General features: G+C 41.4%; 1 protein-coding gene and 1 long non-coding RNA gene across 3 annotated transcripts in view; one reads left to right on the top strand and one right to left on the bottom strand.

Annotated features, from left to right (window-relative positions):
- Positions 1 to 20,470, bottom strand: part of LOC135541750 (fibroblast growth factor receptor substrate 2-like) — a 43,153-nt gene extending 22,683 nt beyond the window's left edge. Inside the window, exons 1-5 of one of the 2 annotated variants that reach the window (XM_064968087.1) lie at positions 20,392 to 20,470; positions 18,885 to 19,009; positions 17,054 to 17,141; positions 11,746 to 11,932; positions 10,360 to 10,521 (exon numbers count right to left, since the gene is read on the bottom strand). In XM_064968087.1, the coding sequence (XP_064824159.1) occupies positions 10,360 to 10,521; positions 11,746 to 11,932; positions 17,054 to 17,119 (415 nt within the window). In that variant the 5' untranslated portion in view covers positions 17,120 to 17,141; positions 18,885 to 19,009; positions 20,392 to 20,470. Of the gene's footprint in view, positions 1 to 10,359; positions 10,522 to 11,745; positions 11,933 to 17,053; positions 17,142 to 18,884; positions 19,010 to 20,209 lie in introns of both variants that reach the window. The other variant, XM_064968086.1, reaches the window with a different exon arrangement.
- Positions 4,869 to 5,422, top strand: LOC135541751 (uncharacterized). Its single transcript, XR_010455989.1, has 3 exons — positions 4,869 to 4,927; positions 5,024 to 5,116; positions 5,243 to 5,422. It is a non-coding gene; the product is annotated as an uncharacterized LOC135541751 (long non-coding RNA).
- Positions 20,471 to 25,235: the final 4,765 nt, after the last annotated feature.

Genomic DNA, 25,235 nt, shown 5'->3' with positions numbered 1-25,235 from the left:
ATGATTTCCGCAATGCGGAAAACTCAGACGGGGCCCAGAAATGTAAACAGAATACACTTCACCCCTCGGACAGGATACGCAGGATATTTTTTATTACAGTAACCCAACATTAGTGTGAATAATAGGTATTAGATATATACTGTATTTTTAAATTCAACCACATGGATTGAACAAGTTGGGCAACAAAAAGTTAACGGAATTTCAGAAAATAAAACAGCAAAAGTATTTTATAGGGCCCTATTAGTGTTTTACATAATGCGTTGTAACCCAGACAGGTATTGACAATGTGTGTCTTCCTTATTTTAGAATGATAGTCACGCCCTGACCTTAAGATATCCTTATTATTCTCTATGTTTGGTTAGGTCAGGGTGTGACTCGGGTGGGAAATTCTATGTCTTCTGTTTCTTTGTTTTTGGCCGAGTGTGGTTCCCAATCAGAGGCAGCTGTCTATCGTTGTCTCTGATTGGAGATCATACTTAGGCAGCCCTTTCCCACCATTAGGTTGTGGGATCTTGTTTTCTGTTTAGTTACTGTAGCCTGACAGAACTGTGCGCTTTTTAAAATATTTTTTTTTATTATTTATTTTTTTACACTTTGTTATTTTGTTGGGCGTCATCAATAAAGTTACCATGTATGGCTACCACGCTATGCCTTGGTCTCCTTCTACCAACGAGAGCCATTACAATGATATAGCATATGGGATGTGTAAGTAATGTTTTAAGCTTATATATACACACACAAATAATTGACTTCACCTTAATTCCATAGGGATCAGGTGGTGCATGCAATGTTAGATCTGCAGTTTTGCTGCATTCAAACAAACATAACTTTTGAAGCACTATAGACTGAGGCATGGACATAATCAAACACTGCCCTGCCTCCACCCAGATTGCATCTGTTCCTTCAAAACATGGGGTTCCCTTAAGGTACATTTGTCGGGGCAACTGACAAGTCAGTAAGGCAAGGAGAGCTCTTTTCTTTTAAATGTGAAATTTGCAGAGCTTGCAGTTTCTCAACAGAAAAATATTATTTTTAACACCTTGGAAACCATCTAAAGAAACATGAAATTGTCCTCTGTGTATTTGACAAGTGCGGATTTAAAACAAATGTATATGGTACCTTTGCATCTCATAGGAGTTGAAAACAGAATGCGCATTCTCTGGGCGACTTTAGAACTGGAGTTGTACAAAAACATATTGACCATTCAAATACAGAAGTCCACGAAGAGCAGGAAACTTTAGAAGAACCAGAATTACAAAATGTCATTGAACAAAAATTGGTCACCTTTTGGTCACCTTTTGCTCAAATTGGAAAGTATTTACAACGTGCCAAACAAGTGTATCAATGAGGTAGTAGAGGAACTGCATTTCATATCGTGCTCTGTGTCAGGTCCTGTCATAAAATACATAGTTAATTCCTGTTTAAGGAAACATGATTGTGTTATTGACAATTACATAATCTCAGATTTGGTTCAAGATGTCTGTGAAACAAATCCCATGAGCACAGTTTAGGGCCGGATGGACCCCTCGCCACACCGTACAAGAGGAAGCAGTTTTATAAGAAAAATGTTTGTGGTGGAGCCGGTAGAATATATGCTTTATGCAAAGAAAGGAAGAGAAAGGAAGAAGCTTTCAGTATGTTCCTACATTCAGGAGAAAGCTTTAAAAAGTAGGCCTACAAGTTTCTCGATACGAGTCTTTTTATGATGGCACACATTTTAAAGAAAATGACTGTATATCAGGAGATGAATTGACCCCATCTTTACTTTACTATGTTGATGACTTTGAAGTGTGCAATCCCCTTGGAACATCCAGCAAAAAGCACAAAATCACAGGAGTCTATTGGGTGTTGGCAAATGTCCCATTACAGTTTAGGTCTACACTCAAGTCTATTTACTTAGCTATTCTCTGCAAGGCTGTTGATGTTAAACTTATGGATATGGGAAGGTGCTAGACACTTTTAAAAGATCTTGCACAATTGGAGGAGGAAGGACATTTTATTCCTGTGCTCGGAAAGACACTGAAGGGCACTGTTTGTGTGGCAGCAGATAATCTTGGAGTCCACTCTATTGGTGGATTTGTAGAATTTTTTAGTGCAATGCACGTCTGCAGGTTCTGTTAGGCTGAGTTATCTGAGATCCAGGTAAAATAAGTGAGAACTGGGGCATTCCAACCAAGAACAAAGCAGCGACATTCTGAACAAATACAGACAGTTTTAGAAAATCCCACCTTAATACATTGCTATGGTGTGAAAAAGCAGTGTGCTTTAACTGAAAAACGTAAACATTTTGACGTGCTGTCTGGCTATCCACCAGATGTGCTACATTACTTTTTTGAGGGAATCCTGGCTCTGGAACTGGCATTGTGCTTAAAAGGTTTTAATCAAGAATAAATATTTTACTCTGTTGGAACACAACAATCTTATTACACAGATCCCCCATAAGTGGAGTGATAACACTGACTGCCCACAATTAATTCCTCTTGACTTGATGAATCCAAGGAAAATAAGTATGGGAGGAAACGCTCATGAAAACTAGTGCCTACTGCGTCTGCTTCCATTCATTACAGGAACTAAAATACCTGTAGGTGAACTATCATGGGAAATTCTTATGGATATCAAATATATTGTTGAACTTGTGGTTTCGCCAATTCACACAGAAGAATCAATTTGGTACCTTGACAGCAGATATCCGAGCACAGGCATAGATTGTTAGAGGTTTTTCCTCAGGCTAGTCTTATCCCGAAACATCATTTCATTGAACACAACCCGCAGCTTTTTGGACTATGCACTTTGAAGCTAAACACAGCTTTTTTACGCGGATTGTTCGACAGACCAACAGCTTTCAAAACATTTTGCTGTCTCTTGCAGTGAAGCATCAACTAATTGCTTGCGTACCATCTGCATGGCACCAATCTTGTCAAGCCTGCCCTATCTGCCACAAAGCTGTCCACTGTTGCTTTAGAAGTGTTAAAGGATGACAAAGGAAGCGGTACAATGTTCTTTTCCAGATGAGACGTTTGATCAGATGACAAACACACTTTCCTGCAATGGTACCGACTATTCGGTTGGAATGATCTTAACCTACGGATCCACTGGAGGTCTACCAGACTTTGTTAAAATACTTCTAATGATCGTTGTTCATGGTGAATTTGCTTTTATTGCCAAGTACCAGAATGCTTGGTATAATGAGCACCGTATGGGGTTTGAGCTGGAATCCATACAGAAGCTTAAGGTCATTGAGTAAAAGGAATTGACAGGCATCTACCCACTAACAGCATACGGTGTTGGCCAAAAGAGAATGGTAACCCTGAAGCACCATATTTGCCTGCAATATTAGGTAACAATCTTTTAAAATTGAATAGTTTTAAATGTGGTGTATTTATACATGGGTTTAAAAACAATGCATTTCTCATAAAGCTCATGCCGGATTTAGTATTTGGTATAGAATAGAAATGCTTGGTTTTACCTGTTTATTATGAGATCGAGTAAGCAGCACTTGATATCGATTTAATGGGATACCCATGTTTGACATCATAACCATTTGATAACTTTTATGCATTTTTTTCTTGACAGGATCACTTTCGCTACAACAGAACAGAAATGTCTGCCAGGCTTCGGGACCTATTAGAGGGCCCTGATATCCGCAAGCTAACATTGCCTTCTGGAATCCCTGCTACTGTGGCTGAGCTTGGCACAATTGTGCAAGAGGCATTTTAGCTTCAAAAATTATTTGTTCAGCAGTACATGGACAGTGCATTTGGAGACCTGTTATTTTCTTTGCTTGATACTGAAGACCTAAAGGATGAAGACACCATCAAAGTGGTTGACCTTGACGGCCCACCTCTTATTACTTTAAATGTACAAGAACTCAATAACAGCTCCACAGAGACATCGGATGAGGGGCTCCCTTGGATCATGTGATACTGTGATATTGTCCTTTCCAGAATGCTCCAGTCCGTGGCCATTTGAGTTTGAAATTCCTTGTTTTTTTTATGATACAGAGCTCATTCTTGAGGCAGCTAATGAAGCACACATGAAGGATGGAACAGTACTCTACAATCTTTCTGTGAAATCAGACATCCTGGAAAAACTATCTGAAAGGATCTTCCAGTTTACAGCCTATCTGTCAAGAAACAAATTTGGCAGGTTGCAGAAGCTTTGGTAAAAAATGACCCATGTCTTAAAGAGCCTGGGTCCTTCTCAGGCCTGTACGGATGGCAAGCCAGCCTGAAGTATAAGATGGGCAATTACAGATTGAAACTGAGAGGAATTGTTTGCCCAGAACTGGAAGTGAAATCTGTCAAGAGAAAATCACCAGAGGACAGGCCCGTTGCCAAGAACATAAAGAAATATACTAAGGCTGAGGTAAATTACCTCCCACCCCACCCTGCTGGAGAAACAGATGAGACTCTGGAGAGGGAGCGAGTGGAGCTACTGGGAGAAGTACAAATACGTGACAACCACAACATTGTGAAGCTTCTCATATCAAAGACAAGATGTCGTTCAGGCCCTTCCTGTGAAGAACTACAAAGAAAGATGGCCAGCCTTGTTTGAGCCCACTCAGGTACAAAATACAGCTGAATGAAAATAGTCAATGTAGGTAAAAAATGTAAATTGATTTAAATATTGTGTTGTCTTGACCTAATATTCTAATCTACAATTAAATATGCATTAAAGATTAGTCTGAACATTCTCACTCTGCACATGCTTTTGGAGGGGTTTCCCAATAGCATTCTGGCTCTCAGATCATATTCTGTTCAGAAATCTCTCACTCAGATTAAGGAAGAGTTCAGAATTACAACTGTTGCTCGAGTCCACCTTTGTGCAGAAGCTGGATGAATTTACACTAAAACTATTGGACTTGTTTAAGTCAAAAGGAGGTGCTGTCAAGGCAGACATGCAGAAAATCCTTGAAGTTCTGTACAGGGTACAGTATGCACAGTAACACCTTCACAATAGTATATATACTGTGTATTTATTTGCTGGTATTAAATGCAATTATTTGTATAACATCATATTACAGTGCAACACCATCCAGGAGAGAAGAGACGGTGTGATCCGTGCCCTGATCATATACCCCGGCGAGAGGGTTGAAGACCTTATCACAGAAAACAAGGTAAAGGATTTTATTTTGTATCCTTATTTATCTCTAAATGAGGTATTTTCCTTTCTTTCCCTCTCTCTCCTCTCAAGTTGCACAGTTAATCTAGTAGCCTCGTCTGTTCTAAAAAAAAATACTCAGGATGCTGACGACACCATGATCCGAGAGGACCTCGTTCAGCATGTGATGAAAGTGTTCACTGTGAAGGATCTGCACCAGAATATAGAGCATGGGATCTGCATCGAAGGAGCAGAAGTCCTGGCTGGTATTCCCAGTGTTACAGTCATGTACGTTGCTTATGGGCCTCATCTATAGCTTAAATCTAAGGTACCCCAAAGAACTGCAATATACCTTTTGAGGTGTTCTAAAAAGTATTCTTGGAACTTCATGATTTCCCCATGGGTCCAAGCTCTTCAGATGAAGTTACTTGTTTTCAGAGATGTCTAAAGATATCTATGATAACTCCCAAAGGGCAACTCACAAACTGTGGTCTAAACCCTACTCAGTAAATTGAAAAGCTAGTTGCTAGGTGGTATAGGAGCTACAGTTTACATTATGCTCTTTGTCGGGTGAAGTCATAAGAGACATTGTCAATTCCTGTTTAAAAAAACAGCTTTGTTTTAAAACATACTCCATATGCACTATAGTTTTGGCAAGTCGGTTAGGGCATCTAATTTGTGTATGACATAAGTCATTTTACCCCAAAAATGTATAGACAGATTATTTCACTTATAATTCACTCTATCACAATTCCAGTGGGACAGAGGTCTTCATACACTAAGTTGACTGTGCATTTAAACAGCTTGGAAAATTACAGAAAATGATGTCATGGCTTTAGAAGCTTCTGATAGGCTAATTGACATCATTTGAGTTAATTGGAGGTGTACCTGTGGATGTATTTCAAGGCCTACCTTCAAACTCAGTGCCTCTTTGCTGGACATCATGGGAAAATCAAAAGAAATCAGCCAAGACCTCAGAAAAAAATTGTAGACCTCCACAAGTCTGATTCATACTTCTGAGCAATTTCCAAACACCGGAAGGTACCACGTTCATCTGTACAAACAATAGTACGCAAGTACAAAACACCATGGGACCACACGGCCATCAAACCGCTCAGGAAGGAGACGCGTTGTGTCTCCTAGAGATGAATGTATTTGGTGCGAAAAGTGCAAATCAATCCCAGAACAACAGCAAAGGACCTTGTGAAGATGCTGGAGGAATCCGGTACAAAATTATCTATATCCACAGTAAAACTAGTCCTATGTTGATATAACCTGAAAGGCCGCTCAGCAAAGAAGAAGCCACTGCTCCAAAACCGCCATAAAAAAGCCAGACTACGGTTTGCAACTGCATATGGGGACAAAGATAGTACTTTTTGGAGAAATGTCCTCTGGTCTGATGAAACAGAAATCTAACTGTTTGGCCATAATGACCATTGTTAAGTTTGGAGGAAAAAGGGGGAGGCTTGCAAGCTGAAGAACACCATCCCAACTGTGAAGCACAGGGGTGGCACCATCAGGTTGTGGTGGTGCTTTGCTGCAGGAGGGACTGGTGCACTTCACAAAATAGATGGCATCATGAGAATGGAAAATTACGTGGATATATTGAAGCAACATCTCAAGACATCAGTTAGGAAGTTAAAGCTTGGTCGCAAATGGGTCTTCCAAATGGACAATGACCCCAAGCATACTTCCAAAGTTGTGGCAAAATGGCTTAAGGACAACAATATCAAGGTATTGGAGTGGCTATCACAAAGCCCTGACCTCAATTCTATAGAACATTTGTGTGCAGAACTGAAAAAGCGTGTGCGAGCAAGGAGGCCTACAAACCTGACTCAGTTACACCAGCTCTGTCAGGAGAAATGGGCCAAAATTCATCCAACTTATTGTTGGAAGCTTGTGGAAGGCTATCCAAAACGTTTGACCCAAGCTAAACAATTTAAAGGCAATGCTACCAAATACTAATTAAGTTTATATAAACTTCTGACCCACTGGGAATGTGATGAAAGAAATAAAAGCTTAAATAAATCATTCCATCTACTATTATTCTGACATCTCACATTCTTAAAATAAAGTGGTGAACCTGACTGACCTAAGACAGGGAATTTTTACTAGGATTAAATGTCAGGAATTGTGAAAGCCAAGTACATTTAAACTCAGGTTAAGGTGTATGTAAACTTCCGACTTCAACTGTATATATTTTTACCTCTATTTAACTAGTCAAGTCAAACCCTCCCCTAACACGGACGACGCTGGGCCAATTGCCCTATGATACTCCCAATCACAGCCGGTTGTGATACAACCCGGTATCGAACCCGGATCTATAGTGACGCCTCTAGCACTGTGATGCAGTGCCTTAGACCGCTGTGCCACTTCAATGCTGCAGAACTGTTATGGTACCGTTCCCCAGATCTGTGCTTCGACATAATCTTGTCTTGGAGCTCTACACACAATTCCTTCGAACCTCATGGCTTGGTTTTTGCTCTGACATGCACTATCAAATCAAATTGTTCTTGTCACATGTTTCGAATACAACAGGTTCCGAATACAACCTTACCGTGAAATGCTTACTTACAAACCCTTAACCAACAATGCAGTTCAAGAAAGAGATTAGATTTACTAAAGTAACAATAGTAAAATAAATAAAACAAAAATCACAAGGCTACATAAAAGGGGTACCAGTCCCGTCAATATGCGGAGTTACAGGTTAGTCAAGTTATTTTGTACATGCAGGCAGGGGTAAAGTGACTATGCATAGATAATAAACAGTGAGTAGCAGCAGTGTGAAAACAAAAGTGAGGGGGGATGTCTCAATTTAAATAGTCCAGGTGGCCATTTTATTAATTTTTCAGCAGTCTTATGGCTTGTGCTTAGAAACTGTTCAGCAGCCTTTTGTTCCTAGACAAGGCGCTCCGGTACTACTTGCAGTGCGGTAGCAGAGAGAACAGTCTATGACTTGGGTGACTGGTGTCTGACAACTGTGGGACAATCCAAATCATGTCCAATCAATTGAATTTACCACAGGTGGACTCCAATCAAGTTGTAGAAACAGCTCAAGGATTATCAATGGAAACAGGATGCACCTGAGCACAATTTTGAGTCTCATATTAAAGGATGCACCTGAGCACAATTTTGAGTCTCATATTAAAGGGTCTGTATACTTATTTAAATAAGGTATGTCTTTAATTTTTTTATACATTTGCAAAAATATTGAAAAAAAAAACGTTTCGGTTTCGTCATCATGGGGTATTGTGTGTAAACGGTATTGTGTGTAAACGGTAACAAACGGTATGAAAATCTCCAGAGCTTTCTTAGCAATAACAGGGTACGTTACCATTTGTTGACACCAAAACGTTGAAAGCGTTGTTGTTCTGAAGAGATGTTGTTGAACCTGGCTCTGCTGAATTACAATGATTTCATCGAGGTATTCATCATTGACATCTGTCTCAACACTAAACGTAAACGGCTGTCTCACCCATGCTGGATATGACTCTCTTGTAGGGAAGTATCCGTCGAGAGACTTTGTAAGCTCATCTAAGTGCATGGCAATTGCTTGCTTCAGTTCCGCGGGTACAGAAATGTCTCCGATTCCAGATACATCTTCGATCTTACTTACACAGTCGTCCAGCAGGGGAAAGTTTGCGAAGTTATCGTTCTCTGTTCGTCGTTTCCATAACGGTAGCTTTTTTTGAAAAGCCTTCAGGTTTTCCTCCGCTTCGATGATGTTGACTCCACCGCCCTGCATCTTTTGATTGAGATGATTGAGAGCTGCAAAGATATCAGCCATGTACGCTAAAATGAGAATGACCTCAGAATTTTTGAAGCAATCTGCATGACAATGTTGTTGCTCTTGTAAAAACAGGGCTAATTCCACACGCACAGCAAAAACACGATTCAGCACCTGTCCCCAGGATAACCACCGAATGTTAGAATGGTACAGAAGTACCTTGAATTCAGAGCCCATTTCTCTAAACAGCTCACTGAAGATGCGGTGCCTCAGAGCACTAGTTGGCGCACAGTTCACGCATTCCACTACAATTTGTAATACTTCTGCCAGTTTTGGAGGCAAGGTTTTTGTTGCCAACGCATGCCTGTGCAGAATACAATGCGTAACAATGAGGCATCAGCTTTCACTAGCGCACCAAAACCAGACGTTCTTCCCAGCATGACTGGAGCTCCGTCCGAACAAACTGCAGAAACCATATCCCACGAAAGATTGTTGTCTTTAAAGAAGTCATCCACAAGTTTCTTCACATCGGCTGCCTTATTTGTTGTTGTAAGAGGCTTACAAAATAAAAAAAATCTTCCTTTATCACGTTGTCTTTCACATAGCTTGCTGTATTCGTGCGCTGGCTTAGATTGGAAACGTCTGTGGTCTCGTCGAGTTGAAGGCTGAATTTTGCCGGGCTTGAAATCAGATCTGCAACTACTTGAGCCAAGATGTCTTTGCTCATGTCCTCTATTCTGTCGCTGATGGTGTCATTTGAGAGAGAAGTTATCCCAAATTCAACTTCAGCCTCTTTTCCCAGCATGATATTTGCCATCTTCAACACAGCTGGTTTTATGAGTGTTTCACCAATGGTGTGTGTGGTTTGCCCTGCTTTGCGATCAGGTAAGCAACTTCGTACGATGCTGTGAGGATCGGTTTGTTGATGGGTACAAAGCCGAGAACAGGCAGAGTAGCCTTTTCATCGAATTCAGCGAGCGTTGTGTTCTTGTATTTTCCATCTCCATGCAGCTTAAGGAAGTGTTCTCTTAGTTTTGCCGGTGCTAGACTAGAATTGCTCAACTTGGCATTGCAAATCATGCAGTTAGGATGCTGACTCCCATCACGTTCCGTGTGAATCCATATTGTACATATTCGTCCAACTACTTTCTTTTTTTGCTAGACATAGTAAGTATGAAGGGATTAAAATATTAAGAATGAAATCACAAGACGTACCATCACGACAGTCACAAGTCGACTACTGAGAGCACCAAATTCCCTGCAGCACAGATAGGCCAAGCAATGTAGCGTGATCACCTGCAGCCAGTGATGGCCAAGCGGGGCGTGTCATCATGAATTATATGAGTCGGATGTGTGTCTTGGCCTCCGCCAAACCCCTTTCAACACCAGATCCCTGATATCTGGAATTATTACTCTGCTTTTCTCCCAACTCTTTTCAAACACATATTCTCAGCTATTGCTCCACATCTGTCCTGTATTACTGTGAAATTACATTTTAAATTGTGTGTGTTTGTATCTGTGTTTGTGCTTACTGTTCGGTGTCTGTGGTGTTCGAGGCATGTCTATCTCTCGTGCGTGTCCACTGCCGGTCATGATCATAGGCTCCTCCACCACATTGATACTGTTGCACTGCATCAGCTCCTGGAGGAGGTTGAAAATCTCCTCCGCACGAGAACATTTAAACGCAAAGATCCCTGAACAACCACAAGAGAGAACACACATACAGTTGAAGTCAGAAGTTTACATACACCTTAGCCAACTACATTTAAACTAAGTTTTTCACAATTCCTGACATTTCATCCTAGTAACAATTCCTTGTCTTAGGTCAGTTAGGATCACCACTTTATTTTAAGAATGTGAGATGTCAGAATAATATTAGAGGGAATGATTTATTTAAGCTTTTATTTCTTTCATCACATTCCCAGTGGGTCAGAAGTTTACATACACTCAATTAGTATTTGGTAGCATTGCCTTTAAATTGTTCAACTTGGGTCAAACATTTCAGGTAGCCTTCCACAAGCTTCCCACAATAAGTTGGGTGAATTTTGGCCCATTCCTCCTGACAGAGCTGGTGTAACTGAGTCAGGTTTGTATGCCTCCTTCCTTTCACACTCTTTTTGAGTTCTGCCCACAAATCTTCTATAGAATTGAGGTCAGGGCTTTGTGATGGCCACTGCAATACTTTGACTTTGTTTTCCTTAAGCCATTTTGCCACAACTTTGGAACTAAGCTTGTCCCCATGTGCAGTTGTAAACCGTAGTCTGGCTTTTTATGGTGGTTCTGGAGCAGTGGCTTCTTCCTTTCTGAGCGGCCTTTCAGGTTGTCGACATAGAACTAGTTTTTACTGTGGATATATATACTTTTGTACCTGTTTCCTCCAATTGACTCAAATGATGTCAATTAGCCTATCAGAAGCCATGATATCATTTTCTGGAATTTTCCAAGCTGTTTAAATGCACAGTCAACTTAGTGTATGTAAGCTTCTAACCCACTGGAATTGTCATACAGTGAAATAATCTGTCTGTAAACAATTGTTGGAAAAATTACTTGTATCAGGCACAAATTAGATGTCTTAACCGACTTGCAAAAACTATAGTTTGTTAACAAGAAATTTGTGGAGTGGTTGAAAAAAATAAGAAAAAAATAAGTTTTAATGACTCCAACCTAAGTGTATGTAAACGTCTGACTTCAACTGTGTGTATATATATATATATATATATCTTAACTAATCTAAAGCTGTTGTTTTGAAAGCAAAGATTCCTGACCAAAAATACATTTGCATTCCAATTGTGGTTCATTTTCATACAAAGTAGAACAGAAACGTTGCCCTTATTCAGCACTGTATGTACACACATCTCATAGGGCAACATTTTGTAATACCTATGAACTATGTGCTAGGCCAGTTGGTTCAGACTCACCCTGTCCAGTCTGACAGCGCCGGCCACTCTCGAATGAGAAGAGGTTGGAGTCGTAGCCATAGCGCCGCAGACATAGGTAGGGCCACCGGATGGCGTCCCTCTTGCGTGTGTGTAGGATGAGCTCGGTCTGGGTGAGCTCCATGGTCCCAGAACCCAACTCATTCCCCTCATCATCCACATTGGTCACCTGCCATGGGAAAATACCAATAAGTAAGTTACCCGTTTGTGGTCCCACTTCAAACAAGCTACAATTTATAAAGGATTTATATAGCATACATATAGTCTCCATAAGCACGACATAGATCAGTGGTCACCAACCGGTCGATCTTCAAGGCATTCCTAGTCGATCACCAAACATTTCTGTAGAAAAGCCAACAAGAATGCATAAAGGTTTTCTCTCTTGTTTTTGGTGTTGCGCTGTTGGCGGTACAGTGTCTTGCAAAAGTATTCATCACATTTTCCTATTTTGTTGCATTACAAACTGTAATTTAAATGGACATACACAAAATAGTCCAAATTGATGAAGTGAAATGAATTATTTATTTTTTTATTCTACAAAATAAAGAACTGAAAAGTGGTGTGTGCATATATATTCACGCCCATTGCTATGAAGCCCCTAAATAAGATCTGGTGCAACCAATTACCTTCAGAAGTCACATAATTAGTTAAATAAAGTCCAACTGTGTGCAATCTAAGTGTCACATGATCTGTCAAATGATCTCAGTATATATACACACCTATTCTGAAAAGTCCCAGAGTCTGCAACACCACGAAGCAAGGGGTACCACCAAGCAAGCGGCACCATGAAGACCAAGAAGCTCTCCAAACAGGTCAGGGACAAAGTTGTGGAGAAGTACAGATCAGGGTTGGGTTATAAAAAAATATCAGAAACTTTGAATATCCCACGGAGCACCATTAAATCCATTATCTAAAATGGAAAGAATATGGCACCACAATAAACCTGCCAAGACAGGGCTGCCCACCAAAACTCACAGACCAGTCAAGGATGGCATTCATCAAAGAGGCAAAAAAGAGACCAAAGATAACCCTGAAAGAGCTGCAAAGCTCCACTGCGGAGATTGGAGTATCTGTCCATAGGACCACTTTAAGCCGTAAACTACACAGAGCTGGGCTTTATGGAAGAGTGGCTTGAAAAAAAGCCATTGCTGAAAGAAAAGAATAAGCAAACACATTTGGTGTTCGCCAAAAGGCATGTGGGAGACTCCCCAAACATATGGAAGAAGCTACTCTGGTCAGATGAGACTGAAATGTAGCTTTTTGGCCATCAAGGAAAACGCTATGTCTGGTGCAAACCCAACACCTCTTATCCCCCCGAGTGTACTATCCCCACAGTGAAGCATGTTGGTGGCAGCATCATGATGTGGGGATGTTTTTCATTGGCAGGGACTGGGAAACTGGTCAGAATGGAAGGAATGATGGATGGCACTAAATACAGGAAAATTCTTTGGGAAACCTGTTTCAGTCTTCCAGAGATTTGAGACTTGGACAGAGGTTCACCTTCCAGCAGGACAATGACCCTAAGCATAATGCTAAAGCAACACGCAAGTGGATTAAGGGGAAACATTAAAATGTCTTGGAATGGCCTAGTCAAAGCCCAGACCTCAATCCAACTGAGAATCTGTGGTATGACTTAAAGATTGCTGTACACCAACGGAACCCATCCAACTTGAAGGAGCTGGAACAGTTTTGCCTTGAAGAATGGGCAACAATCCCAGTGGCTAGATTTGCCAAAAAATCTTCAAAGTGGTAGGCATGTTGTGTAAATTAAATGATACAAACCCCCCACAAATCTATCAATTTTAATTCCAGTTGTAAGGCAACAAAATAGGAAAAATCCCAAGGGGGTTAATACTTTCGCAAGCCACTGTAGGTGCGCTTGATTCAGAAGCCCTGCGCACCAGGAAGGCAAAGTGTTCCCCTTTTGAACCAATTCATTTGTGTGAAAAGACAGCAATTTTGGTAATAGCCTACGTGACATTTCATTACTTCTAAAACCATGACCAGAGAGAGACTGTCAAAGAATACAGCAAAGAGCTACTGTTTTAATGAGTGAGTTCATGTCTAAGTTTTTATTCAGCATTGTCAACACTGTTTTTATTCAACACTATAACAAAACATAAAACACAGTTCTCTCTACTTCCATTTGCACTGCAATAAATGATAAGCCAAGTATATAGATAGCCCTGTGTTTTTATTATTATTAGCAGACATTGGTTCTATTTTAATATGAAGCAATATTTCACTTTCTCTGGTCATAGGAACAACATGAATTTGTGCCTGAGACAGATGCGGTGCGACTCGAGTTTCGCCATCAGGTAAAAGATGGTGTCCACTCTCTCTGATCAGTGTCACTGGGGGAATTAACTTTTTATTTTTAATTTAACTTGGCAATTCGGTTAAGAACAAATTCTTATTTACAATGACGGCCCACCAGGGAACAGTGGCCGTCATTGTAAATAAGAATTTGTTCATAACTGACTTGCCTAATTAAATTAAATAAATAAATGTAATTCCTCCGGAAGGGGCAGAACAGATTTTTACCTTGTCAACTCGGGGATTCAATCCAGCAACCTTTCGGTTACTGGCCCAACGCTCTAGCCACTAGGCTACCTGCCACCCCAGGAAAGGAAGGAAAGAGCATGGACAGTGAAAGGCAGACCCTCTGCTGCGCTCTCCCTCCCTTCCTCCGCTGAGACTAAAGCCGTGTTCAAAATAACTGGGAACTCGGAAATCTCTGACTTCCGACTTCAATGCATTCAAGACAACTGGGAACTTTGGAGAAAAAAAGAGATTTGACTGTGAAAAAAGTTTTGAACAGTCATCCAACTGCGAATTCCAAGTCGGAAACTGGCATCTTTCTAGAGCTCCAACGTTCCGACTTGAAGATCCCTGACGTCATGATTTGACCTAATTTCCCCCCCCCCAGAGTTCCCAGTTGTCCTTAAAGCACCATGTCCATCAGATGCAGGTACCATCAGTCCAGTCAAATAAAAAAAGCTAACTTTTTGCAAATTATTTCAATTTATGCTCAGCTGTGCCTCGCAAGTGCTATACACCAACTGATCTATTTTGTTATAAAGCTCAAGTTTTCAAATGTAATATGGTCTGAGAAAAACAATATTGGCAGGGCAGGCATATACAGTATATATTGAATATGCTGTGATAATGTATGAGGCCTAGTGCACAAACGTCATTCCTACAGAACTGCTTCTATTAGGTTAATGTTACATTTTTAAGTAATCTTTCCTTCTTTAAAAAAAATCTGAGCGTTAGATCTCGGCTTGCTTTTTGACTGCGAAAGTGATCTCGACTCAGAAAAGGTTGGTGACCACTGACATAGATGCAGAGCATAAATCTGTGTCTAAATTAAGACCGATTATTGTATTTGGAAGTACATTGTCTATAATGCAGTTACTATATGTAAACAAAAGGTAAACAAGGCATAGTACAGTATATTTCACTGCACCTATCCAGTATTTGAGAAGATATACAATGGGGAGAACAAGCATTTGATACACTGCCGATTTTGCAGGTTTTCCTACTTACAAAGCATGTAGAGGTCTGTAATTTTTATCATAGGTACACTTCAACTGTGAGAGGCGGAATCTAAAACAAAAATCCAGAAAATCACATTGTATTATTTTTAAGTAATCCCATTTGCATTTTATTGCATGACATAAGTATTTGACACATCAGAAAAGCAGAACTTAATATTTGGTACAGAAACCTTTGTTTGCAATTACAGAGATCATACGTTTCCTGTAGTTCTTTGAAGCAGGGATTTTGGCCCACTCCTCCATACAGACCTTCTCCAGATCCTTCAGGTTTCGGGGCTGTCGCTGGGCAATACGGACTTTCAGCTCCCTCCAAAGATGTTCTATTGGGTTCAGGTCTGGAGACTGGCTAGGCCACTCCAGGACCTTGAGATGCTTCTGACGGAGCCACTCCTTAGTTGCCCTGGCTGTGTGTTTCGGGTCGTTGTCATGCTGGAAGACCCAGACACGACCCATCTTCAATGCTCTTACTGAGGGAAGGACGTTGTTGGCCAAGATCTCGCGATACATGGCCCCATCCATCCTCCCCTCAATACGGTGCAGTCGTCCTGTCCCCTTTGCAGAAAAGCATCCCCAAAGAATTATGTTTCCACCTCCATGCTTCACGGTTGGGATGGTGTTCTTGGGGTTGTACTCATCCTTCTTCCTCCAAACACGGCGAGTGGAGTTTAGACCAAAAAGCTCTATTTTTGTCTCATCAGACCACATGACCTTCTCCCATTCCTCCTCTGGATCATCCAGATGGTCATTGGCAAACTTCAGACGGGCCTGGACATGCACTGGCTTGAGCAGGGGGACCTTGAGTGCGCTGCAGGATTTTAATCCATGACGGCGTAGTGTGTTACTAATAATTTTCTTTGAGACTGTGGTCCCAGCTCTCTTCAGGTCATTGACCAGGTCCTGCCGTGTAGTTCTGGGCTGATCCCCCACCTTCCTCATGATCATTGATGCCCCATGAGGTGAGATCTTGCATGGAGCCCCAGACCGAGGGTGATTGACCGTCATCTTGAACTTCTTCCATTTTCTAATAATTGCGCCAACAGTTGTTGCCTTCTCACCAAGCTGCTTGCCTTTTGTCCTGTAGCCCATCCCAGCTTTGTGCAGGTCTACAATTTTATCCCTGATGCCCTTACACAGCTCTCTGGTCTTGGCCATTGTGGAGAGGTTGGAGTCTGTTTGATTGAGTGTGTGGACAGGTGTCTTTTATACAGGTAACGAGTTCAAACAGATGCAGTTAATACAGGTAATGAGTGGAGAACAGGAGGGCTTCTTAAAGAAAAACTAACAGGTCTGTGAGAGACGGAATTCTTACTGGTTGGTAGGTGATCAAATACTTATGTCATGCAATAAAATGCAAATGAATTACTTAACAATCATACAATGTGATTTTCTGCATTTTTGTTTTAGATTCTGTCTCTCACAGTTGAAGTGTACATATGGTAAAAAATTACAGACCCCTACATGCTTTGTAAGTAGGAAACACTGCCGATTTTGCAGGTTATCAAATACTTGTTCTCCCCACTGTATATACATATTTTTATAGATATTAGGCATCAATTGATATCTAGATAGCTGACTATCCACTGTTATATCCGAGCCATAATAGCCAGGTGTATAGGACAAAAGCACAACAGCAAATAACAGCTCATCATAACAATAAAACACCATAGACTAGGTATCTGATCAAATCAAATACACCACACACTAGGGCAGCCAAGGGTTTAGAAAGGAACCTTGAATTTAGTGAGATGGTTGTCTTGTATGGGGTCTCTGTATAGACAGCTCCAGCAGCTCCCCATTGCTCAGCAGGACAGCTGAAACCTACAGTACAGTGAAAAATATAAGATAGATGTTATCCCATGAACACACACACACTGTAGAGGAGTGGGACCAAAGACCTATGAACGATTTCATTAGAACAAGGGACATCAAATCAAAGTTTATTTGTCACGTGCGCCGTAGACCTTACAGTGAAATGCTTACTTACAGGCTCTAACCAATAGTGCAAAAAAAGGTATTAGGTGAAAAATAGGTAAGTAAAGAAATAAAAAACAATAGTAAAAAAATAACAGTAGCAAGGCTATATACAGTAGCGAGGCTATAAAAATAGCTACATACAGACACCGGTTAGTCGGGCTGATTTGAGTTAGTATGTACATGTAGATATGGTTAAAGTGACTATGCATATATGATGAACAGAGAGTAGCAGTAGCGTAAAAGTGGGGTTGGCGGGTGGTGGGTGGTGGGACACAATGCAGATAGCCCGGTTAGCCAATGTGCGGGAGCACTGGTTGGTCGGACCAACTGAGGTAATATGTACATGAATGTATAGTTAAAGTGACTATGCATATATGATAAACAGAGAGTAGCAGCAGCGTAAAAGAGGGGTTGGGGGGGCACACAATGCAAATAGTCCGGGTAGCCATTTGATTACCTGTTCAGGAGTCTTATGGCTTGGGGGTAAAAACTGTTGAGAAGCCTTTTTGTCCTAGACTTCACACTCCGGTACCACTTGCCATGTGGTAGTAGAGAGAACAGTCTATGACTAGGGTGGCTGGGGTCTTTGACAATTTTTAGGGCCTTCCTCTGACACCGCTTGGTGTAGAGGTCCGGCAGGCAGCTTAGCCCCAGTGATGTACTGGGCTGTACGCACTACCCTCTGTAGTGCCTTGCGGTTGGAGGCCGAGCAATTGCTGTACCAGGCAGTACCATGCTCTCAATGTTGCAACTGTAGAACCTTTTGAGGATCTCAGGACCATTGCTAAATATTTTTAGTTTCCTAAGGGGGAATAGGCTTTGTCGTGCCCTCTTTACGACTGTCTTGGTATGTTTGGACCTTTCTAGTTTGTTGGTGATGTGGACACCAAGGAACTTGAAGCTCTCAACCTGCTCCACTACAGCCCCCTCGATGAGAATGGGGGCGTGCTCGGTCCTCCTTTTCCTATAGTCCACAATAATCTCCTTAGTCTTGGTTACGTTGAGGGATAGGTTGTTATTCTGGCACCACCCGGCCAGGTCTCTGACTTCCTCCCTATAGGCTGTCTCGTCATTGTCGGCAATCAGGCCTACCACTGTTGTGTCGTCTGCAAACTTAATGATGGTTTTGGAGTCGTGCCTGGCCATGCAGTCGTGGGTGAACAGGGAGTACAGGAGCAGCCTGAGCACGCACCCCTGGGGGGCTCCAGTGTTGAGGATCAGCGTGGCAGATGTGTTGCTACCTACCCTCACCACCTGGGGGCAGCCCGTCAGGATGTCCAGGATCCAGTTGCAGAGGGAGGTGTTTAGTCCCAGGATCGTTAGTTTAGTGATGAGCTTTGAGGGCACTATGGTGTTGAACACTGACCTGTAGTCAATGAATAGCATTCTCACATAGGTGTTCCTTTTGTCCAGGTGGGAAAGGGCAGTGTGGAGTGCAATAGAGATTTCATTGTCTGTGGATCTGTTTGGGCGGTATGCAAATTGGAGTGGGTCTAGGGTTTCTGGTATAATGGTGTTGAAAAGGGACATTTGTCTGTCTGTCTAATGATCACTGTCTATTAAAACACACACACACAGTATTCCTACCCAGTCCAGGCCATCAGTGGGAGTGATCCCAGCGTCAATCCCAAAGTCCTCTGCTGGGTGTCATGGTGGAGAGAGAGCTCGTAGGTTGGATGGACATCAGCAACAGGAGCATTATTTTCTCCCTCCTGCAAGAGAACATTTTGAGAAAAAATGGAAAGGTTTACTAAAGGGCCTGTACTCATAAAGTGTCTCAGAGTAGGAGTGCTGATTGAGGATCAGGTAAACCTCCAGTCAATAATGATCTAAAAGGCAAAAATTATCCTAGATCAGCACTCCTACTTTATGAATACGGACCCAGGTTTACAATTTATTGTTTCTACCCCCAGTGTGTTTTTTTGTTGAGTAAACTAAACTAACAAAATTAGCAACCAAACTCTGAGTATGAAGTAGACTAGGCCTAACTCATCACTAGTATAACAGGGATAAATGAAAACAAAAAAAATCCAAGATACAACCTTAGAAGTGTGGGTGATGAATCCAAGATGTTTAGTGTAGTCTGGTGCCACCCTTGGGCCCAGACATAAATAACAGCATGTCAGCTGGCCCAGATATGAGTATTTCCACTACTATGATACATTATTTATTTTAATTGCTGGTCAGCATGCATTTGTGTTGCATTTGCTGCATTACCATGTTTATTAGGCCTACCATGTTATAACTTCAATAACGAACTATTGAGACAAACAGACCAACATGTTTGTGTGCAATTCCCCCCAATCAAACTGCACTGTAAATAGACACACCAGCTGTCAGGATGTCTTACCTGCCCATAATAAGAGACAAATAGCCTATAATAATGCTTTGATCATTCATACACGGGATTTTTGTTAGGGTTAGTCTATACAAAATGAATACGAAATATTACTACTGTAATCATTTGTGGTGTTTCTAATTTCATTTAGCTAAGCAGCCTATATCACCATACTGACTATGTGATCCCGATGTGATATCCTGAGTTATTAAACGGGATGAAAATGTAATTATTTTTCAAAAGAGATACTATATCTAGCGATTTCCAGGTCCCTTAATAATTATTTCCTTTCGCCAGCTAAACACTAAGACAACGCAACGCATGGGGAACTCTAAAAAATAAAATAATAAAACAATTAAACGACGTCGCCATACAAACGCAGCGTTTATAAATGTGCAGCGCAGCAGCCGAGCAGGTATAACTGTAGAGGAACACAGACAGATTTTTTGTATGAAACACTGCACACCGACATTGTTTAGCCTATCTATGAAAATGGGAGGGGACACATGGGAGAAAGCCATATCGCAGATAACAAGTTTACTAAAGGAAACATACAGCAGCGGTTGCTACTCACATGTTTGGCAAGGATTGTTATGCGAGACGAGAATGATCAAGACTGCAAATTGTTGTCAGAGCTGGTCAGATACGCGTCGGTTTCTGATGCTAGTATTGTATATGACACTTGTTAAATAAGAAAGGAAAATAAATTATCTGAAAATAAAGCAATAAACTGTTGTTTATATTTTATTTACGCACCCCCTGCTGCAGCACGGGCCTCTCTTTGACATTTCCCGACCACCGGGGTGAGAGTTCACAATCAGACAACGAGGTTTTGTGGAGCGACAAGAAGGTAAAGAAAGCTGGAGGACTGAATGTGACGCTAAGGTGTGAATATGGTTTGCTATAGGACGATGTGGTAGGTGCTAGGCCCGTGTGCAGCCCCTACAAGAATAGTCACAGTAGGCAAATTGGCGTTTAAAAGACATCTAAAATACGGTTTTTATCCAGCCGTCGAAGTTAGTTTCAATTTAGGTTCTGAATGAAAAGTGAAAATACGGATTTTCCAGGCTTTGAAATCAGGTTCATTTTTCAGTTCTGTGTTTGGGCCAAATCAAGGCTGGTCCAGACTGGACAACATCTGAACAAAACATAGACATCTATGATTGGTTCAGATTTGGACCGGACTGGACCAAAAACCAACGTCCATGGACGTGGAAGTCAAGGCCAGAGTTATAGCCTAAAGCAGGGATGGGCAACTCCAGTCCACAGGTCCGGAAAAGTGTCACATTTTTCCCCCATCCCAAGTCAACACAATGAATTAATTAAGCTAATTCTAAACTGAAGATTATGATTAGTTGATTATTGGAGTCACATGTGTTAGCTGTGACTGGGGTAAAAGTGTTACACCATCCAGGCCCCAGAGAACTAGTGTTGCCTAAAATTTTATTTTAGGAATCCCAAATCTACACTTGGGTCAAAAGTTTTAGAACACTTACACATTCAAGGGTTTTTCTTTATTTTATAAAATTCGACATTGTAGAATAATAGTGAAGACATCATAACTATGAAATAACACCATGTAGTAATCATGTATCATGTAGTAATCAAAAATGTGTTACAAATCAAAAAATATTTTATATTTGAGATTCTAGAAATAGCCACCCTTTGCCTTGATGACAGTTTTGCACACCCTTGGCATTCTCTCCTCCAGCTTCACATGGAATGCTTTTCCAACAGTCTTGAAGGAGTTCCCACATATGCTGAGCACTTGTTGGCTACTTTTTCTTCACTCTGTGGTCCGACTCATCCCATTCTATCTCAATTTGGTTGAAGTAGGGGGATTGTGGAGGCAAGGTCATCTGATCACTCTCCTTCTTGGTAAAATAGCCCTTACACAGCCTGGAGGTGTGTTGGGTCATTGTCCTGTTGAAAAATAAATGGTAGTCCCATTTAGAGCACAACCAGATGAGATGGCGTATCGCTGCAGAATGCTGTGGTAGCCATGTTAGTTAAGTGTGCCTTGAATTCTAAATAAATCACAGACAGTGTCACCATCAAAGCACCCCCACACCATAACACCACCTCCTCCATACTTTACAGTGGGAAATAGATATGCAGAGATCATCCGTTCACCCACACCACGTCTCACAAAGACAAGGCCGTTGGAACCAAAAATCTCCAATTTGGACTCCAGACCAAAGGACACATTTCCACCGGTCTAATTTGTTTCTTAGCCCAAGCAAGTCTCTTCTTCTTAACCTCTCTGCGTACCGAACCCGTTAGCGGGATGAAATTCGACAACATACGGTGATCGCTACATAAATAGTCATATTAAACATTCATGAAAATACAAGTGTCTCACATGTTTCGAAAGCCTAGAATCTTGCTAATCCAACTGCGTTGTCAGATTTAAAAAAGGATTTAATGCGATTATCTGAGGATAGAGCCCCATAAAAAACAACTATTTCAACCAGCACAGCCGTGACAAAATCACAAACTGCAATAAAATAAATGATGATCTTCCTTTGATCTTCCTCTGTTTGCAATCCCAATGGTCATTGTTACACAATGAATGGTCTTTTGTTTGATAAAATCCATTTTTATAGCCTAACACGAAACATTTTGTGAACCGCTTGTGTTGTGAATTCCGTCTCATTCCATTTTCGACTACCCATTAGATGAAAATACACACACTAAGCGTGACTTTTCCAGTCATATTTGGTTTCATTGTAATCAACTGGTTTGTTTGTAACACAACCAAACCTGATGGGTCATTTCGCAGAACATATTGACTGAAAGAAACTGATTTGAAGACAACAAGTAATGACATCATTGTACACCAATGATATGACCGCTGTTTCGTTGATTGACTGTATTTTAACCCAATGACCACTGATCGTCTTGAAATCTAGCTGGGTAGATAGACATTGAGCTCAGGTAAACGGCAATATGTAATGTTTATGTGTTGGAAGACCAACCCATGTAGTAAACTCCGGCGTAAAGAGGGTCATTCGCCATTGAAGTTTCATACCGGAAGGAGCAACGCATGTTACGCACAGCATTGTTTTGGTAAAGCGCATCTTCAGCTGTTTATATATCAATCAGTATAGCGACTAAGTCAGGGAAAGTTAAATCTAAGTCTAGATATACAGATGTACACAAAATTTTAGAAGAAATTGATCGGGAAAGTGAGACAGAGATTGTTGGAGGACGATTAATTTAGCGATTCCGAAATGGAGGAATATTTTTTGAACTGAGAGGACATCGTTTTGGATGGGTAAGTTTTTCTCATGCCAATGCCATTGTTTGAAATTAATAATATAAAATATTATTTGTGAAATGAAATAGCCTATTTGAGGCTGTTGAGGGGAGGGCAGGCCCACAACAATGGCCAAAGTGAAATGGAGACAGTAGATACAGCTGGTCTGTTGTAATATAATAAAGACAGTAGATCTAGCTGGTCTGTCATAATATAATAGACAGTAGATCTAGCTGAAATGTCATAATATAAAATAGACAGTAGATCTAGCTGGTCTGTCATAATATAAATGAGACAGTAGATCTAGCAGGTCTATAATAATATATTCAACCTTATGTTCCCTGTACTCTATATATATCTGTTTATTATACCTGTTGATACAGGGCTCATATGTGAAACTATTCTAACTGAACATTTTCTTTCACAGTGACACTGACTCCAAATGGGAGCCCCAGTGCCAAGGTGTCCATCCCCCACTGAAGCTGGTTCATCCAGCTCCTGCCACAAGTGGTGTACATCTGCCCAAATTTATTTCTGCAGGCATGGATGTGCCTCAGGGCCAAAAGGGCACAGCATGGAGGCGTTGCCGTGTTCTTTGCAAAATGAAGTCCCCCATCACCGGCACCACATGCTTGGTGACCCTCTGCTTTACAGCAGAAAGAGACTGCTATGGCACCTGGCATCAGCAGCACAATATTGTGTACAGGACTGAGGGTCTTCCAAATATTGAAAGTGTTATTTTGTAAATGTATTTTTTTTTTCATATTTTTTCTCCATTTTTGGGTGGGGTGTGTTAGAATACCATTTTGGTATTTTGTATATAGTTATTCCGTTCAAAATGTATACCTTCACCAATTTGGCCGCTTGGGTACATTTGGGCAACTTGTGTGGGACACCTGGGTGACTTCATGATAAATGTCATGTAGCACACTCATTTTGGAAGTTATCATTCTGAAACTTTGCACAAGTACTGTTGCCCTCTTATGTTTTTCACTGAAATTGTCCTCATATTCCTATCTGACTGTTTGTTTTGTCTTGTTCATTTTAAAGTTGATGATACAACAATAAAAATGAAAAACGTATGTTTTTTTCATTGTATTATCTAAACCAGATCTATTGTGTTATATTCTCCTATATTCAATTCACATTTACACAAACTTCAGCGTGTTTTCTTTCAAATGAAATCAAGAATATGCATATCCTTGGTTCTGAGCCTGAGCTACAGGCAGTTAGATTTGGGTATGTCTTCAGGCGGAAATTGAAAAAAGTAGGGGGTTAGCTGTAAGATAACTTCTTATGGCTGAGGGGCAGTATTGAGTAGCTTGGATGAATAAGGTGCCCAAAGTAAACTACCTGCTACTCAGGCCCAAAAGCTAAGATATCAAAACAAATTGATTTATATAGCCCTTCTTACATCAGCTGATATCTCAACGTGCTGTACAGAAACCCAGACTAAAAGCCCAAACAGCAAGCAATGCCGGTGTAAAAGCACGGTGGCTAGGAACAACTCCCTAGAAAGGCCAAAACCTAGGAAGAAACCTAGAGAGGAACCAGGCTATGTGGGGTGGCCAGTCCTCTTCTGGCTGTGCCGGGTGGAGATTATAACAGAACATGGCCAAGCTGTTGAAATGTTCATAAATGACCAGCATGGTCAAATACTAATAATCACAGTTGTCGCGGGTGCAGCAAGTCAGCATCTCAGGAGTAAATGTCAGTTGGCTTTTCATAGCCAATCATTAAGAGTATCTCTTACTGCTCCTGCTGTCTCTAGAGAGTTGAAAACAGCAGGTCTGGGACAGGTAGCACGTCCGGGGAACAGGTCAGGGTTCCATAGCCGCAGGCAGAACAGTTGAAACTGGAGCAGCAGCACGGCCAGGTGGACTGGGGACAGCAAGGAGTCATCATGCCAGGTAGTCCTGAGGCATTGCCCTAGGGCTCAGGTCCTCCGAGAGAGAGAAAGAAAGAGAGAGAGAGAGAGAATTAGAGAGAGCATACTTAAATTCACACAGGACACCGGATAAGACAGGAGAAGTACTCCAGATATAACAGACCCTAGCCACCCAACACATAAACTACTGCAGCATAAATACTGGAGGCTGAGACAGGAGGGGTCAAGAGACACTGTTGCCCCATCCGATGATACCCCCGGACAGGGCCAAACAGGCAGGATATAACCCCACCCACTTTGCCAAAGCACAGCCCCCACAGCAAGGGCGGTTCGTTGCTCCAGAGCCTTTCCGTTCATCTTCACACCCCTGGGCCAGACTACACTCAATCATATGACCCACTGAAGAGATGAGTCTTCAGTAAAGACCTAAAGACCGAGTCTGCGTCTCTCACA

The sequence above is a fragment of the Oncorhynchus masou genome, chromosome 6 (genome assembly GCF_036934945.1).
Source record: "Oncorhynchus masou masou isolate Uvic2021 chromosome 6, UVic_Omas_1.1, whole genome shotgun sequence".
NCBI lineage: Eukaryota > Metazoa > Chordata > Actinopteri > Salmoniformes > Salmonidae > Oncorhynchus > Oncorhynchus masou.
This window is presented reverse-complemented; position numbering and strand designations above follow the sequence as displayed.